The sequence below is a fragment of the Humulus lupulus genome, chromosome 5 (genome assembly GCF_963169125.1).
Source record: "Humulus lupulus chromosome 5, drHumLupu1.1, whole genome shotgun sequence".
Classification (NCBI taxonomy): domain Eukaryota; kingdom Viridiplantae; phylum Streptophyta; class Magnoliopsida; order Rosales; family Cannabaceae; genus Humulus; species Humulus lupulus.
In genome coordinates, this window is record NC_084797.1 from 228,072,837 (window position 1) to 228,090,203 (window position 17,367).

The 17,367-nt window shown below is 35.6% G+C and overlaps 1 protein-coding gene across 1 annotated transcript; it reads right to left on the reverse strand.

Moving 5' to 3' along the window:
- Positions 1-5,421: 5,421 nt before the first annotated feature.
- Positions 5,422-7,100, reverse strand: LOC133778304 (protein STAY-GREEN homolog, chloroplastic-like). Its single transcript, XM_062218188.1, has 4 exons — positions 6,712-7,100; positions 6,429-6,602; positions 6,046-6,213; positions 5,422-5,948 (listed from the first exon to the last, which is right to left on the reverse strand). The coding sequence occupies exons 1-4, from the start codon at positions 6,841-6,843 to the stop codon at positions 5,625-5,627; spliced, it is 798 nt and encodes a 265-aa protein (XP_062074172.1). The 5' UTR covers positions 6,844-7,100; the 3' UTR covers positions 5,422-5,624.
- Between the last annotated feature and the right edge of the window lie 10,267 nt (positions 7,101-17,367).

A 17,367-nucleotide genomic window follows, 5' to 3' on the forward strand; every position in this document is an offset into this window, starting at 1 on the left:
AGAATTTTGTCCACATAATGTGACTGACTTAGAATGATCTTATCAGATGTCCTTAAGATTTGAATCCCCAAATTGACATCTGTTAGACCCATATCTTTCATGTCAAATTTTGAGTTCAACATACTCTTGATAGATTTGATCATCTTATCACTGATTCCAACAATGAGCATGTCATCTACGTATAGACACAAAATGACATAGTCATTATCTATTTCTTTAACATAAATACATTTAATCGCATTCATAGATTTTGAAGTCATTTGCCAACATTGTTTGGTCAAATTTTTCATGCCATTGTTTTGGTGCTTGCTTTAAACCATATAAAGATTTCACCAATTTACAAACTTTTCTTTCTTGTCCTGGGGAGGAAAAGCCCTTGAGTTGTTCCATATAAATTTCTTCATTTAAATCCCCATTTAGAAAAGCAGTTTTCACATCCATTTGATGTACTTCAAGATTGCGCAACGCAGCAATAGCAAGTATCATCCTAATGGAATTTATTCTCGTCACAGGAGAATAAGTGTCAAAGTAATCAAGGCCTTCACGTTGCTTATAGCATTTAATTACAAGTCGTGCCTTATATTTATCAATTGAACTATCAGCTTTCATTTTCCTCTTGAAAACCCATTTGGCCCCTAAAGGCTTACATCCTGGAGGAAGATCTACCAACTCCCAGGTGTGATTTTGAAGTATGGATTCAATCTCATTATTAATAGCTTCTTTCCATAAAGATCCTTCAGTGGAGTTCACAGCTTCATCAAAGCTTTGAGGTTCACCTTCTAGCAAATAGGTCAGAAAATCTGGACCAAAAAACTTTTATGTTCTAATTCTTTTGCTACGTCTAGGTTCATCCTCAGACTTTCGATTTTGATCCTGACTATTTTCAACAATATTAATGAACTTGAATCATCTTTTGATCTACATGGAAATACGTGTTCAAAGAACGACACATTTTTGGATCCCATTATCGTGTTTTTGTGTATGCCAGATATTTTAGACTCATGCACCAGAAACTGATACGCGATGCTATTATGTGCATAACCAATGAAAATGCAATCAATAGTTTTTGGACCTATTTTTACCATTTTTGGTAAAGGTGCAGCCACTTTGGCAAGACACCCCCATACTCTTAAGTATTTGAAGGAAGATTCTGTTCCTTTGCATAACTCATAAGGGGTCTTATCTTCTTCTTTTTTTTTGAGTATTTTATTTAAAAGATGATTAGCTAACAAGACAGCTTCTCCCCAAATGTTCTGAGGCAACCCATAATTAACCAACATTGCATTAATCATTTCTTTCAATGTACGAATTTTCCATTCAACAACATTACTTTGTTGAGGTGAATAAGGTGCAATGGTTTCATGGATGATTCCATATCTAGCACAGAATTCACAAAATGGCGATTCATACTCACCACCTTGATCACTTCTCAACACCTTAATCTTTTTGTTAAGTTGATTCTTAACTTCGGTGTTATAGAGAACAAATTTCTCTATAGCCTCGTCTTTTTTTTTTAGCAAATACACATAGCAATATTTAGTGTTATCATCGACAAAAGTAATAAAATACTTAGTGCCTCCCCTTGTTTGAACAAATTTTAAATCACATACATTGCTATGTATTAAATTTAGGGGTTCATTATTCCCTTCAATCGTTTTGAAGGATGACCTTGTTAGTTTTGTCTCAACACATGTTTCACGTTTATGATTTGAATCAATATGAAATTTTGGTATATGATTCAAGTTAATTAATCTCCGTAGAGTGTCATAATTAACTTGTCCTAGCCTACCATGCCAAACATTAGACTCAAGCAAATAAGTAGAAGAGTTATTAACTTCATTGATATTTGGTTTAACAACCATTATATTGAGTTTAAACAACCCATCCATTACATAACCCCTTCCCACATACATTCCACTTTTGGATAGAACAACTTTGTTTGACTCAAATACAATACGGTATCCCTGTTTGTTTAGCAGTGAACCAGACACTAGGTTTTTACGGATCTCTGGTACGTACAACACGTTGTTCATAGTCAGCTCCTTTCCCGAAGTCATTTTCAGGATCACACTTCCTTGACCCGCAATTTGAGATGTGGCAGAGTTTCCCATGAAAAGCTTCTCACCATTATCCACATGTTCAAAAGATTTGAACAGACTCTTGTCTGAGCATACATGCCGAGTGGCACCAGTATCAATTCACCACTCCTTTGGGTTGGAATTGACTAGGTTTATCTCAGAAACCATGGCTGATAGATTTATTAGATAAAAATCCTTGGAGATGCTATCCACCATATTAGCCTCATTATTTTGTTTCTTCTTTGGCAGTTTACAATCTGTGGACTTGTGACCCGGCTTGTTGCAGTTAAAGCACTTGCCAAGAAATTTGAACGACTTTTTGGAGATTTCTCCTTTTGGTCCAAACTTGAACCCTTTATCATTGGGTAGAATTTTGACCTTGTTCCACCAAATTGGCCTTAGCCACATCTTGCTTAGAACTTCTTTTGTCAGAAATCTTGTTGTCTTTTTCATTACGAAGTCTAACAATCAATTCTTCAATGCTCACTTGTTTTCGTTTGTGCTTCAGATAGCTCTTGAACTCTCTCCAAGCAGGGGGTAAGATCATACCCTTAGAGTGAATCTCATGCAAGATAATTTGGAATTCCCGAGCTTGACTACTCACAGTTTTGGAATCTACCATTTTATAATCTAGGAACCGTCCAACCACAAATTTCTTTGCACCAGCATCCTCAGATGTATATTCCCGGTTTAAGGACTCCCACAGTTCTCTAGTTGTTTTCTTTGTATCAAAGACTCCATACAAAGAGTTTTCTAAACCATTCAAAATGTAGTTTCGACAGAGAAAATCATCATTTATCCAGTCTTTAAATATCTTAATGACATGGATATCTTTTTTCATCTTCTTTGAGATTTTGTTCATCATCAGTAACGAATCTCGCAAGAATAATCGTAGTCAGATAGAACAACATTTTTGTTGCCACCTTTTAAAATTCAATGGGTAGAATTTTTCAAGTATTTTCCCAGCTTTCAGAGATTGATTTGTACGAACCACAGCAGAACCCCATTGGGTATGAGCTTGAACTGCCAAGGTTGGTGACTCAACAGTCACCTCATTATTCTCGCCATTTTGGTTTGCTTCACTTGTCATTGTGTCTAAAATCACAAAACCAATAGTGTTATTTTCCTAACAACGGAAAATTATACGGGTTCACTTAGATCATACTTAAAGATAATTCTCAAGTAAGCCTGAAATGGTCAAAACCCAACCATTCATGGTCTAGACTCTTATAGAATATTTCTATTGAGTATCCAACCTCAAATACAAATATCTCTAGTAGATAATTTCCAAAGAATACTAGGAGGGTCTAGTCCCTGCCTCAGCAGTCTAGTTTCTTTGAAAATATTCAGTTCCCAGGAAAGGCTGGAGGTGTCACAAAATGTCCCACTTAATACCTAACTTTCCTAGACAAAACTTCTCTAGTGAGATTTAAGTTCAAACGAACTTTTCGCAATAACAATATCTTTCAATATATAGATATAGAAATATCACTAATAGATATATTAAACATTATAATAATATAAAATATATCTAACATTCAAATATTATATTAAACGAGAATTTGTTTTAAGATTGTAGAAAAAATATAATGTAATTAGATATAACACTTGAATAAACACAATATGATAAATACAATATTTATATATACTAAATTAAAGATACATAAATACTATAATTATAAATAAAACAATATAAATAACTATAATATAAATAACAATTATAATTAATCTAGACAATAATTATAATGAACAATAATAACACCAAAATAAAAATCGAGGCCTGTGTAGTAGATAATTTCCTTAAAACGAACAAACCAAATATGTCCGAACTCTATCACACTAAGAATATAAAACTTTTAACTAAAAACATAATATGAATATAATTAATATATTTATAATATCTTAAAATAAATGATTTTGATGTAGAAAATGCTAAAGCAAGAGGCTTTCTTATATAGGCCAAGAAGGAGGACAAAATCATCTCATTACCAATGTGAGACTAATTCCCACTATGTTTTTCAAATCAAAAAATTCTAACAGAATTCACGTTTTGTTTTATTATTCAACTATTGATATATGGGGAATTCTTCTATAGGGGCTTCACTTTAAGCCCTACCGGTGGAGCTTTCAGTGTTCTCGACCCGTAAATAGTTTTCGGCGTGATTTTTTTATGACCGTGTATATTGTAGCTATTTAGAGCATCCTACAAATTTTCAGAAAATTCCAAATAGTTTACAGTACCGAAAACTAAATTCAAACATGTTGTTGCACGCGTGACTAATTTTTTTTATGCGCGTAGAAAACAACATGCTTGAACCTAGTTTTCGATACTGAAAACTATTCGGAATTTTCTGAAAATTTACAGAATGCTCTAAATAGCTACAAAATACACGGTCATAAAAAAAATCGCGCTGAAAACTGTACACGGGTCGAGAAACACTGAGAGCCCCACCAATAGGGCTTAAAGTGAAGCCCCTATAAAATAATTGTCCATTGATATAGTTCGTTATTCGATTTTTTTCTTCTTGAAAAATGCAACTTTTGTTGTTTGTTATTTTATTTCTTAACTATGAAATGAGTTTAAATTGTTACTTGTGAAAACATAAACTTGATCAGTAGTTCACATAATAAACCTCTTCCCCATTCCCCACCCCCCCTAAAATAAATAAGCATATTTCTTTCTTTGTTAATTTACTATTCTAAATCTTAATTTATTAGAGAAAGTAATAAGTTGCTCATGCATACGTTATTTTGGCACATTAAGAGACAAATATAATTAACACTCCAACATAACATAAGAAACAAAATTCACATGCTAACAGTTCCGTTGTCAAAGGAGCTAATTGGCATGAACGGATAATGCATTTGAAACAACAACGAATCATCATCATCCTTATTGTCTGTCGCTCTGACCACCACCCGAAGCCAAACAGCCCTCCCTCGAGTACTTGAGCTTATTCAATTCGGGCACTCTCCAGAGTCTTCCAAACACCTCCGGTTAGCTATGACACATGCCTCACTTATTGCCATTGCCCCGCTGGTGTCAAATTGTAAGTTCTAATCACTTGTTTTTGTTCAAATTTAGAAATAATTATAACTCAATATTTTACATCCATTACATAATTAGGTACACAACACAACAAATTGCATGAATAACCAAGCTAATTATAAGACAAACTAATAGTACCACTAACCACTAATACATCCAAAATATATAACGTTTCTTTTTTAATCTATTGACCATTGAAATCAAATTTAATAATCTAAATTTTAAATATGTACTTTTAATTAAACAGATTAATTACTATGGATGATACATTAATTATTACTGATAACACATAAGTAAATATAACTAAGTCGAAATAGCATTCGATCACTTTAATTTTTGTGGAGCAAATTAACAAGTATTTACAGCATAAAATCAACAAATTAATTTACAAACCCCAGATTAATTAATACACAAAAAAACTATAAATATAACATTAAGTGAAACGTCGCCTTTTTTTTTTTAAATACTTATGGCGTTTGTTGTTGGCCTTGGTGGGCCTAATTGGGCCCATCGATACCAGTTTGAGTTCCATTGGGAACGTGCTCAAATTCAGGCCATGGAATTGAACTCAACGGAGGAAAGCAACAGTTACAATCTTCAACACACTTCTCAGGCATCTCCCAGTTACTTGTGGGACTTACTCTCTTCAACTTCTTATTCTCAAAGTAGGGCCCATTCACTGCCTCCTTTAGTGGGCCCCAACATTCCACCTTGTTGAACTCAGGAACATTTGAGTGAAAATAGACCCATACCATAGCCTCCTGTAATTCTGGGTAGTTCCTCAACAAGTCTTCATCTCCATGAACAAAGGCCTTCAAAACCTATTTCATTTTTCAAAATTAACAATAAAGTTTTGGTTTTTATGCTTAGAAAGTAAGAAATGAAGATGGGTTTTTTATATGGAAATAGTGTTAGTACCACAGGAAGTTCTTTGCTGAAGATGAAGAACCTAAGCCTTGCGAATAAGTCTAATAGAAAATGGCCTCCACTTATGTGACAATGAACATGAAGAGACATTTTTCCTTTGAATTTTTTCCACTCTGCTACAACTTCATCTCTTTGTAACTTGTTATACCATCCCTGCAACTGTCACAATATTCAATCTTTGATTAATTCATCGTAACCTAAAGCTTTCATTTTTGTTTTATGTTATATTGTTCCCCTGTTCTTTCCTCTGTTTTTAGATCTATATATATATATAAAGTAATTAATACATGAAATAAATAGAAGATCTGGCATATGGGTTTTTGTGGGAACATGTGGATTTGATTAAAGTAAATAAATATATGATTAGTTATTACCTGAGAATTGTTTATAGTCTGGGATATGGCTAAAGTGAGTTTAGAGGTGATGTCACTATGTGTGAGTGTATAAGTTCTTGGGAGATTCCCTGGGTGCTTCTTTTCATCAACTCCTAAGAAAAGTACCTTCAATTTTGATGCTTCAAATATGGCTGGACCAAATAACCTGGCAACCTGACCAAATCAAACAATATTATTTTACTCTTTCTTCCAAGTAAATAAATTTGTCAAAATAAATAAATAAAAGAGAGAGAGAGAGAGAGAGAGAGAGAGAGAGTTTTACAGGAACAATAGCATGGTTCTTCTTCTTATTAGGTCTTCTTCTAGTAGAAAAAAGAGAGGTTTGATGATCAGAAAGAGAAGGCCTTATCTTCCTCAATGGGATGAGAGGAGCAGCAGCAGTCAATGAAGCCATCTCACCACACCAGACCACTTCTCCTCTCTATTTTTATCTCCAGCTTTCTTGCTTGGTTACCAAATATAGAATATTAATAACACTAAGGAATAATTAAAAAAAAAAGATGTTATAAGTAATAATGAGCTTCCAGTCTTCTTTCTTTCCTTTTTTTTTTCAACTGTGGTTGCTTTTGCTTTGAGTTTGGCTTTTGCTTTAGGGTTTTGGTTAGGTTTACTTGTGAGATCGGCAAACTATTGGAATCGGTGACTTTAAAGATTTGTCCGTATGAGAATCGTGAGAGAATTGGATGGGATGGGGCATGATTTTTGGAAACCCTTACTGTTGCTTCGAAGCTTGGATCTCTAAATTGACCGGCCAAACTCATTCAATTATTACACGTCGATCATGGGACCACCAAGCAAATTGAATATTCAATTAGTAGTTCAAAATTAGTAGGGTTTATAAATTTATTTTTATTTTTTGATAAATTATTTTTTAAATTATGCATATTGTAAAATAATATAAAGAATAAATAACGTTTAAAGTTGTATTTTTTTTGCGCTAAATATATTTAATGTCTTTAAAATGTTACACTTTTATATTTAATTTTTTTTTGCGGTAAATATATTCAATATTTTTCAAATGTTGAACTTTTATACTTATTTTTTATTATTTTGATAAATAATATTAAAGTGAAAGAAAAATATAGGATTTTAATTCTTTTTTAAATTTTAAATTATTTTCTCTTTCTTACTTTTTTTCAAAATAACTATTTTAAATTAAACAATAATAAATGTTTTATTAAAATTAATAAAAATGATTTAAAATAATTAAAAACTTATATATTTTCATTAATTTAAAATATAAGTTTAATTATTTTGATTAGTTTTACTAATATTAATTTTTTTTATTATTTTGAAAGTGAAAATAATTTAAAATTTTAAAAATAATTAAAATTTTATATTTTTCCTTTACTTTCTTATTATTTCTCAAACTAATTTTAAAAAATATGTATAAAAGTGCAGCATTTAAAAAACATTAAGTATATTTACCGTCAAAAAAATTTTTGGATATAAAAATGCAATATTTTGAAAACATTGAGTATATTTACCGCAAAAAAAAAGATTGGGTATAAAAGTGAAACTTTTTGAAAACATTAAGCATTTTAGCCACTATTTACTCTTTATATTATTTTACAAAATACACAATTCAAAAAATAATTTATCAAAAAATAAAAATAAATTTATATTTTTTATATCATAGCATTGTTTTCTAATATAAAATACCATTAAAAGCATTATTTATATTCAATTAAATATTTATTGATTATTAAATATTATCCTTTAAGCAAAGATTGCTCATTTGATACGGCGTAGTTGGAATCAAACTTTTGGTTTTCTAGTCTAAATTATTTTTTCATTTGATAAGATTTAATTGGAATCAAACTTTTTGCTTCCTAGTCTAAACAATTTTTTTTTATACTCTCACTTCCTAGTTTTGACCAATTAACAATAACTCATGTACCAAAATAAACTATGTATTATTTTATTTTTATTTTTTTAATATTAAAGTTATATTGTTTAATTTTCCTGAGTATTGCTTTCTCATGTTAATATTGAGACTAGAGATTGGCTAAACATGCCCTTAGGCTAGACAATGAACTTACTTAGATGAACGATTCCATTAACTTATTTGTAATATTTTGCTAGTTCAATCTTAAAGACATATTTACCTAAGGCGAATGAGAATTATCCGGGTGGTAACAATTCTCATTCATATGTCTACTAAAATGAAAACTTGGTGAAGGTAAAAGGGAAATGAATGTGAATACTTAATCACCTAAGGAATCTCATTAAAGGTAATGACTTCTATTTTTTAATTTTATTTTTTGAAAAATTAAAAATTAAAAATCAAAAGACAATTTTATCCTTTAAAAATATATCTCACAAAAATACTTCCTTATATTTTTTTTTATCAAGAAGGGAAATTTAGTCAATTTAAGCATTCCGTTACGTATTTTGATAATGTAAATATTATAAAATGATTCAGATTTCCTTTCTAATCAATTTTAGTAAACAACACAATACAAATAATGATTTTGATTCTTTCATTTTTTTATGCAGGTTTATGCGTATTAGAGGTGCTTAAAGACTCGATTTGTTAAAAAGGGGGTTTTCATAATTTTGACTCATTGAGGATATAACTATAATTGTATGTGGTATGTTCCTGGGACCATATTATTATGTGAGTATTCATGATATTCGGCAGGAGTCGATCCTTTCGAGCAATTTAGTAGAAAAGTCACGATAGATATTGTTGTTCGTATTTTCACCATTCGACATGTGGCCATTAAGAGTGATTAGTGACAAGATAAGTCATGAGGATCTCGGAGTGTGAACCCCTCCAAGAAGCCCAAGTCGAATAGGTTGTGGATGTCTCCAAGTGAGGCCACACCCCGAGGTCTGTCCTCGAGGCAAGGATGTCTCCAGGTGAGGCCACATCCCGAGGTCTGTCCTCGAGACAAGGAGGTCTCCAGGTTAGGCCACGACTCGAGCCAGCCGACAAGCCATGGATGTCTCCAAGTGAGGTCACGCCCCGAAGTCTGTCCCCGAGGAGAGGATGTCCCCAAGTGAGGCCACGTCCCGAGGAGCTCTCTTCACTCGCTCTTCTCCCAAGTCTAGGATTCTGGTCCTCAGACATGGTCTAGATGTCAGTCACTGCGGGTGTGGGCCACCAGAAGATCGTCTGAGAACTTTTTGTGGGCCTCGATTAGTGGTGTCGAGTTCGTACACTCGAAAATTGGCATTTCCCACAACGCTGCCTGACATGGGAAAACGTGCGTCGCACCCTGACAGTCAGAGATATGTTCCCTATAAAGTTGGTACGTGTAATGCCCCGAAATCTCTAATGCGGTTTAATGGCTGGATTAGTAGGCTGGGAGGGCCATAATTGTTTAATTATGCCATTAAATGATTATGGGCATGTTTATGTGAATTATATTATAATATGATGTTATATGCATGCATGTGGGTCCATATTTGATTATTATGATGTTTTGATAATTTGGTCCGTTAATGGCATATTTGTGAATTTGGGTGCATATTGTGATTTGTGAATGAGATTCCATTACTATGGAGATATATTCGAGTTATTCAGCATGAGACAGTCTTATATTGTGGATTAGCAGTTTTGTCATAACGGGGGTCTTTTATTGGGATATTGAGTTAAGGGAATGTTATTTGATGATAAATTGGGAGTTATTGAGATCAGGAGGAAATTCTGGAAGTTTTGACTATAATGTCCCCGGGGGTGTTTTTGGGGTCTCGAGCACTAGGTTTTATTTGAGGTTAGTTAAGCTTGAAGTAGCTTGTCAGATAGAACGTACGTTAGAAAACCTCTCGTTCTTTCCCGTTAGTTCATTTTACCGTTCGAAGCATTTTCGAAGAAATCTCGAGTTCTAAGAGTCGGAATCAAGCGAGGATCTAGGCATAGCGATCCTAGGAAAGATTAGAAGCTTCTTGACCAAAGGATTTGACGAGAAACAACCCAATCAAAGGTAATCTAAGTTTTAAGTTTTGAGTTTTTAGAGTTTCTAAGCTTTGAATTGGATTTTGTGAATCGTTGAGTTTTTGGTTCATTTGAACCTTAGGTTTTGATGGTTTTGGACCATTGGGAAGCTTGGGAACTTTGATTTGATGATTTGGGAATGTTTAGGCATGATTTTGGAGAGTTTGGAATGAAGAAAAACGAGTTTGGGCATGTTCTGGGTTGGGGGCCGCGACCCTATTCTTGGAGTGCCGCAGCCTTAGCTCGAAGAAGCAGGTGGAGAAATTTTGCCTTCGCTGGGAACCGCGGCCCTTGCTCTTGGAGTGGCTGGGGGCCGCGGCCCAAGGTGTTAGGGCTGCAGCCCTTGAGCAGGGTTGAGCCCGTTTGAGTGTTTTGGCCTCGGGAACATGGTTTTGGGCCTTAGGATCGTTCCTACTACCCGGATTAGTGGGGATTGATGTCCCGGAGGCAGATCTTGGTTTGGGAACCTTTGATGTTCATTTTATTGATGGTGTCTCATATTTGGTTATGACCAGGTGACTGCTAAAGGACTAAAAGTCAGATCGTTCTCAAGGGTCGTTCTTTTATTCATTCTCGCTCGAATCAGAGGTAAGAAAACTGCACCCCATATGTGACATGCATGGTTGTTCATGAGGCATGTTGATTGTGTAAATGTGGACATGGATTGATTATTGAATGCTTAGCAAATATTGCTCACTTGTGCATGGTACTGACTAATTAGTCAGATTTGGTAAATTTGTCAGTATCAACTGTGAAGCTGGGACTTATTAGTCAAGTTCGGCAGTGGTACTGGGCACTGGTCACACAGTGCTGACTTATAAGTTAGGACGGCCTTAGCGTGTTCAACGCAAGCCAATATAGATTAGATCTAATCGACATCTGCATTAAATGACTCAGAAGAGCGTTAATTCTGGACCGACCTCAAGTTCAATGAAAACTAAAAGCGCTTGTGTGACTTACCCATCAGCCACTCATCTGTTAAGTTAGAGACTTACCCATCAATCTCTCATTTGTTAAGCTAGTGACTTACTCAGCAGTCACTCAAATGTTTAAGCTAGTGACTTACCCAGCAGTCACTCATCTATTTAAATTAGTGGCTTGCTTGCCAGTCACTCATTATGGTTTACCAGAACCTCAAGTGATATTCACTCATCTGTTTTAGAGCTATAAGCTCTGTGTGATTATAATGATAATTAGTTGATAATGTTTATATGCAATACTGTGTTTTCTTGCTGGGCCTTGGCTCATGGGTGCTATGTGGTGTAGGTAAAGGGAAAGAAAAGCTCACCCAACCTTGAGTGAAGAGCTTAGGTGGTGATGTGTACATATGCGGCTGCTTGACCACCACGGCCAAGGAGTTCTCATAGGAACTAGGGGGTTTACCCTATTTTGTCGTTTAGGTCGGCGGGCTTGTAAATTTGAAACAGTAATATCCATTTTGAGTTGTAAATAACTTGTAAATGTTTTTGTGGGCCCATGAACAATTTTATGTATTCAATAAAATATATCCTTTCCTTTTGATTGGTTTTTCACCTTAGCCTGTTAATAACACTTAGATGCACGTTTTTAACCAAAGGACTCGGGTAGCGGGTCAAATTTCTGGTTCACCGTTCACTGTAACTGTTCTGGGGTAACCAGGGCGTTACAGTACGCAACTTTCTACAATGGGCCCCGCCCGTGCAATTCGCCTGGGTCGTAGTCTCTATTTAGTGCAGTCATTTTTTTGTATTAATTCAGCATTAACACCCCAAAATGTGGGAATTTTGTATTAATGATAGATGATTAACATTAATGACCCTAGCCTCTATAAATAGGGATAGAGTATCTCCTTGTAAATGGTTCGAATTTTTAGAGAGAGAAGCTTTGTAACTCGGTGCAATATATATATGTTGCTTGAGAACCACCATTGAAGCATGTTAAAACAAGCTTGAAGCTCACTACATAATAGAGACTCGTGGACTAGGGCTCTTTTATAGTCTGAACCATGTAAAATTCTTGTGTTCTTTCCCAGTATATCCTTTAATCTTTCAGATTAAGTTTATAGCAAAAAGTGCAGTCAACATATATAAATACCCCGCTCGCAGTGAGCCTAGGGGTATTTTGATAATTTTACAAATTTTGGGATTTATTGACAAAAAAAAGTGTTTTATGGGAAATAATTGTATTTGGTGTATTAGTTGATTTATTTGGAGATTAGGGGTATGATTTGAGGTTTAGTGGGAAATTTAAGCTAAATGACCAAAATGTCATTGTGTATAGTTTTGAGGATAAGTTGAAGCTAGGGGAAAAATGGAAATTTGAGTTGATAAATAGTGAAAGAAAAGACAAATGCTGATGATTTTGGGTGATTCACGTACATACTCTCTCCCTTTCTCCTAGTTCCTTCTCCAAAGGGGTTTTGAAAACTAAGCTAAACCTAAGACTAATTCTTGCAACTGTTTGAGGATTTTGGAGAGAAACACAAGCTTTATTCAGGGGTGATTTGTAGAATGACGACTATGGCTGCTTTCTGGAATGACGAATGGCTCTACAAACCAACACGAGTCTTTCTAGCATGCTTTGTCCTCACTCGCATGCTTCTTGGGAAAACTTCCCAGGAGGTCACCCATCATGAGACTACTCCAGGTCAAGCACGCTTAACTTTGGAGTTCTCAAGTGATGGGCTACCGAATAGAAGATGCATCTTGTTGGCATAGGTAGTACCCATCAATCCATTTAAGCCATCTTCAACTGTGTAGTCCCATACCTACACAGTCTTAGAATCATCACACTTGACCTTCCCCAGGCAATGTGGGATTGCACAAATTTTACCCAGTATTTCCCCCTACGGATCACGGGATTCTAATTGTCATAGGTTAGGAGCTGCCAAACCTCATCTTCTTCTTTGGGTTTCAGATTTCTTGGTTGAGGTAAGAGTTTCTCAAAGTTCTTGATTAGTTTTGGGGTTAAGGCAAATTATGAGAATTTAGTGTTTCTAGAAAACTTTGTCTTGTAATTTATGGTGGAAATGCTATTGCTAGCTATTTTGAAGCCTGAGATTTAACTAGAAAGCCTGGAATCTCAGAATAGAGGGTTTCCTCAAGGCTCGGGAAAGGAATGACACTCGGGGTCATATTACTATTTGCACGAGACTCGAGGTAAGAAAACGGGCACATGCACCGAGTGGAGAGCATTGGCCCTGATTATCGAACATGGTTATGACAGTGCCTTAAATTTGTTTAAAGTTAAATGTCTCTTATGTGTATGTCTATTACGATAGTTTTTTGTAACGATCGATTATTATTTGTGATTGATCGACTGGGAGGCCATTATTGGCAATATACATGCGTAATGTAGGTCGTTGTGACATGACCATTACAGGGATTGCGGTATGCATCTATTCGGCATGAGCCGTTATTCTTGTTGAAAAATAAATGTGAATCTAATTGTGATTGTGATTTATAAAGCAAGCATTAGATATTAATGCTTATATGGATATTTGTTTACTTGATTGGGTTTTCTTGCTGAACCTTGGCTCATGGGTGCTTTGTGGTGCAGGTAAGGGCAAGGGAAAACTGGACCAACCATGAGTTGGAGAACTCTAGGAGTGGCATGTACATACTCAGCCTGCTTGGCCACCACGGTCGGCTATTTCTGTAATTTTTGTATAACTGTATTTTGTTTGAAACCTTTGGGATCCCTTACCTTTTAATGAAAAGTTTAACTTCATTGACCAAAATTTTAATACCTAAAATATCATTTAACCTTAATCACACTTTTTGAGTCCAAATGACTCGCTTAATGAGTTAAACACTGTTTCTAACACACGGTGTAATGGTCCGGGATTAGTAGGACCACATCCCATAGGCGACATTCACCCTACTAGCGATTGAAAAGCATGTGATTGGTGACTGAAAACTGGAGAGGGTGATGATTAGCGATTGATGAGCCCTCTTTATGCCCAAATGTTTAACAATTGGCGCGGGTCACAATTTTGGTGAAGGGTAATGTTGATTCTTGTCACTTCATCATATTTATTTTGACACGTCACCCGCCATGTGGGTCGCCATGTCATCATACCGAAAATGGGCATAACAATTATAATAAAAAAATATATTATTTTACTATAGGAAAGTTACTAATGCTTCATAATAAAATCTATAAAGGGTAAAAAAATGTATATATTTGAGTAAGAATTTAAAATTTGGAACCCACCACCTCTATCAAGCCCCATTCCCTGTGAGCCTCCATCGAAACCCACCTCCTCTGTCGAGCCCCATCCCTTCTCAAGCCTTTATCGAAACCTATACACACAGAGACCTACCCTCGTCGTTTGCGATGTCAAGCCCCTTCGCCTAAAATCCCTCACTGTCGGATCTGCATCGTCCTTCCACAACACCGAACTTGCACCCTACCAGACCTGAAAAATGAAAGGAAATAGGATAATTAGATGTGAGTGAGATGAGATGAAAGAGTTTTGATATTAGAGAGAGAGAGAGGGGGGGGGGGTGGATGAGAAGATGTGAGTGGGAGAAAGTGATAAACTAGGGCTTGGTTAATAATTGAATAATGTACTCACTTGAGCTTTTTTTTAATATAATAAAATTGCATTTAGCGTGAGTGCCATACTGACACTAAATGAGAAAGTCTTTTGTGTCAATGTGCCACTGACGTAAATGGAAAATTCTGCATCAATGGTTAATTAACGCGATTGTCCAGCCTAGATTTACAACGTGAATCAATGTATTTGACTGACCTGAAATACTATTTTTGTAGTAGTGTGAATTTATGATCTTGGAGTGTTGTGAGAATATTAATGTCAAACTCTAAATTAATGCAATTAGTAAATGTGATTCTGTTATTCTACATATTCAGTTTTTTTATTTCTTGAATGATTTATTTTGTTTACTCATACAGTGACAAATCTAGTTTATGAATAGGGGGTTTGTTGAATTTTTAATGTATTATATATAAATATAAATATATATTAGCCCATAGAAATATTTCTATTATGCTATTGCTGATTTTTTTTATTTCACTTTTACATGTAATTTTTATACTTTAGTCATTATTTATATATTTATTGTAACGCCCTGCTAATTAGGGTCCATTACCAGGTGTGTTTTGAAACCAGTGCTGGACTTACTAACAAGTCATTTGGACTAAACATGTGATTAAGTCACTAAGGTTTGGGTATTAAAAACTTTTGATCATCTCATAAACATTTCCATTAAGTTAAAGATAAGTTCTTTACATGGGATCCCCAAAAATGTTAGTTTAAAAGCGTATTACAAAACTCAGATTGCACAATAAGCCATCCTAAGCGGCAAAAGCTGGGTTTAACCCTAGTTCCTCTGAGCATCTCAGCCGTGGTGGTCGAGCGGACTGCATATGTACATACCACTGCTAATGCCCTCCGACTCATGGCTGGTTGAGCTTCTCTTTACCTTTACCTGCACCACAAAGTACCTGTGAGCCAGAAGACTTAGCAAGAAAACATGATCAAAAATTCAGTGAATAAAACAACCATCAAATAGTAATAACTGAATCCAGCGTATTCATTAAACGCAATTGGAGACTATAGAGTCACACAAGTGCAGGTCGCACTTTCTATCAAGTTGTTGGCATCCGAGCCAGTCAAGTGCATGTTGCACTCCCAGGGTGGCCCAGCCATGGTGGCCTGCACTCCACGTGCATTATACCAATCTTAGTTTATAAACTAAGTTCCTTATGCCCTTGACTTATAAATCAAGCCACTACGTGCCTCCAACTTATAAGTTGAAGCCTTGGGATTCTCAACTGATAAGGATCCCCTAGAGCCCATCATATTCTCAACTAATAAGTTGATCTCCACTTAACATCCTAATGATACCCTAGTTTATAAACTAAGCTTCACAGTCATAATAGACAGTCACATGTTTCATATAGCATACTTATCAAATAGTCACACAATGCATTATAATACATTCACTCAACAGTCATAAGCATAATCATAATTATGCACGTTATAGCATACCTAATCAGACATTCGCAACATAATTATAATCATGTTCATTACCTTGACTAAGCTCTAATCAAGAATTCACTTAACAGGTGCCGTTTTCTTACCTTTGGGTCGTATGCGGGTTATTAGCGACGACCCTTTGAGTACGACCCCCGATTCAAGCCCTTAGCGAAAACCTAGTCACAATCGCGATAAAGAAGTTCCCATCAATAACAGATAAATAACCATTTCTAGACCAACTCTTAGCCTCCAGGACATCGAATTCCACTTAACAAGGAAGTAAAATCGATCCCGATCCCAAATGGTTAAGTTCCCAATCTAAAAATCCCATTTAAGCCAAAATTCCCCTTAAGAGTCGCGGCCCCTCACACCCGAGCCGCGACCCACCTCTAATTCCAGAGGCTCGGCCTCCCTGGAAACCAACGCACGCCGTGGTGCGCCCCTGCCTTCGAGCCCTGCTGGCTCAAAAATCCCTTCGCAAGCCGCGACTCACCATAAAAGAGTCGCGGCTCACCACCACGAACCCAGAAATTTCTTGGTTTTTCTTCAACTGAACCCTACTAAAACCCATCTAATTCCACCCTAACCTTCCAATTCAGTTCCCATAATTATCACAACCCTTTTCAAAGACAAAACCCAGCCATATATCACAATAAAACTTATCAAAACCCTCAAACTCAACCTTCCAACTATCTAACATGCATCAACACCATAATTCTAAATTATTCAGCAAAACTAACCATACAATCTCAGTTCAGATTTCTTACCTCAGCTGTGATGAACACTTGAGCCTAGCCTCTATTTTCCCCCAAGCCTAACAACTTGATTTCCCAAGCTTTCCTCTTGAATTTTCCAAAAACTACTCAAACACCCATGGAGCATAAAAGAGAACGTGAGAGAGAAAGAGAGGGTTGCTGAGGTCTTTTCTTTTTAATTCCCTGTAATTTCTCCAACCTTCTCAACATAATCCAGCCAGCCAAGTCCCAAAACCC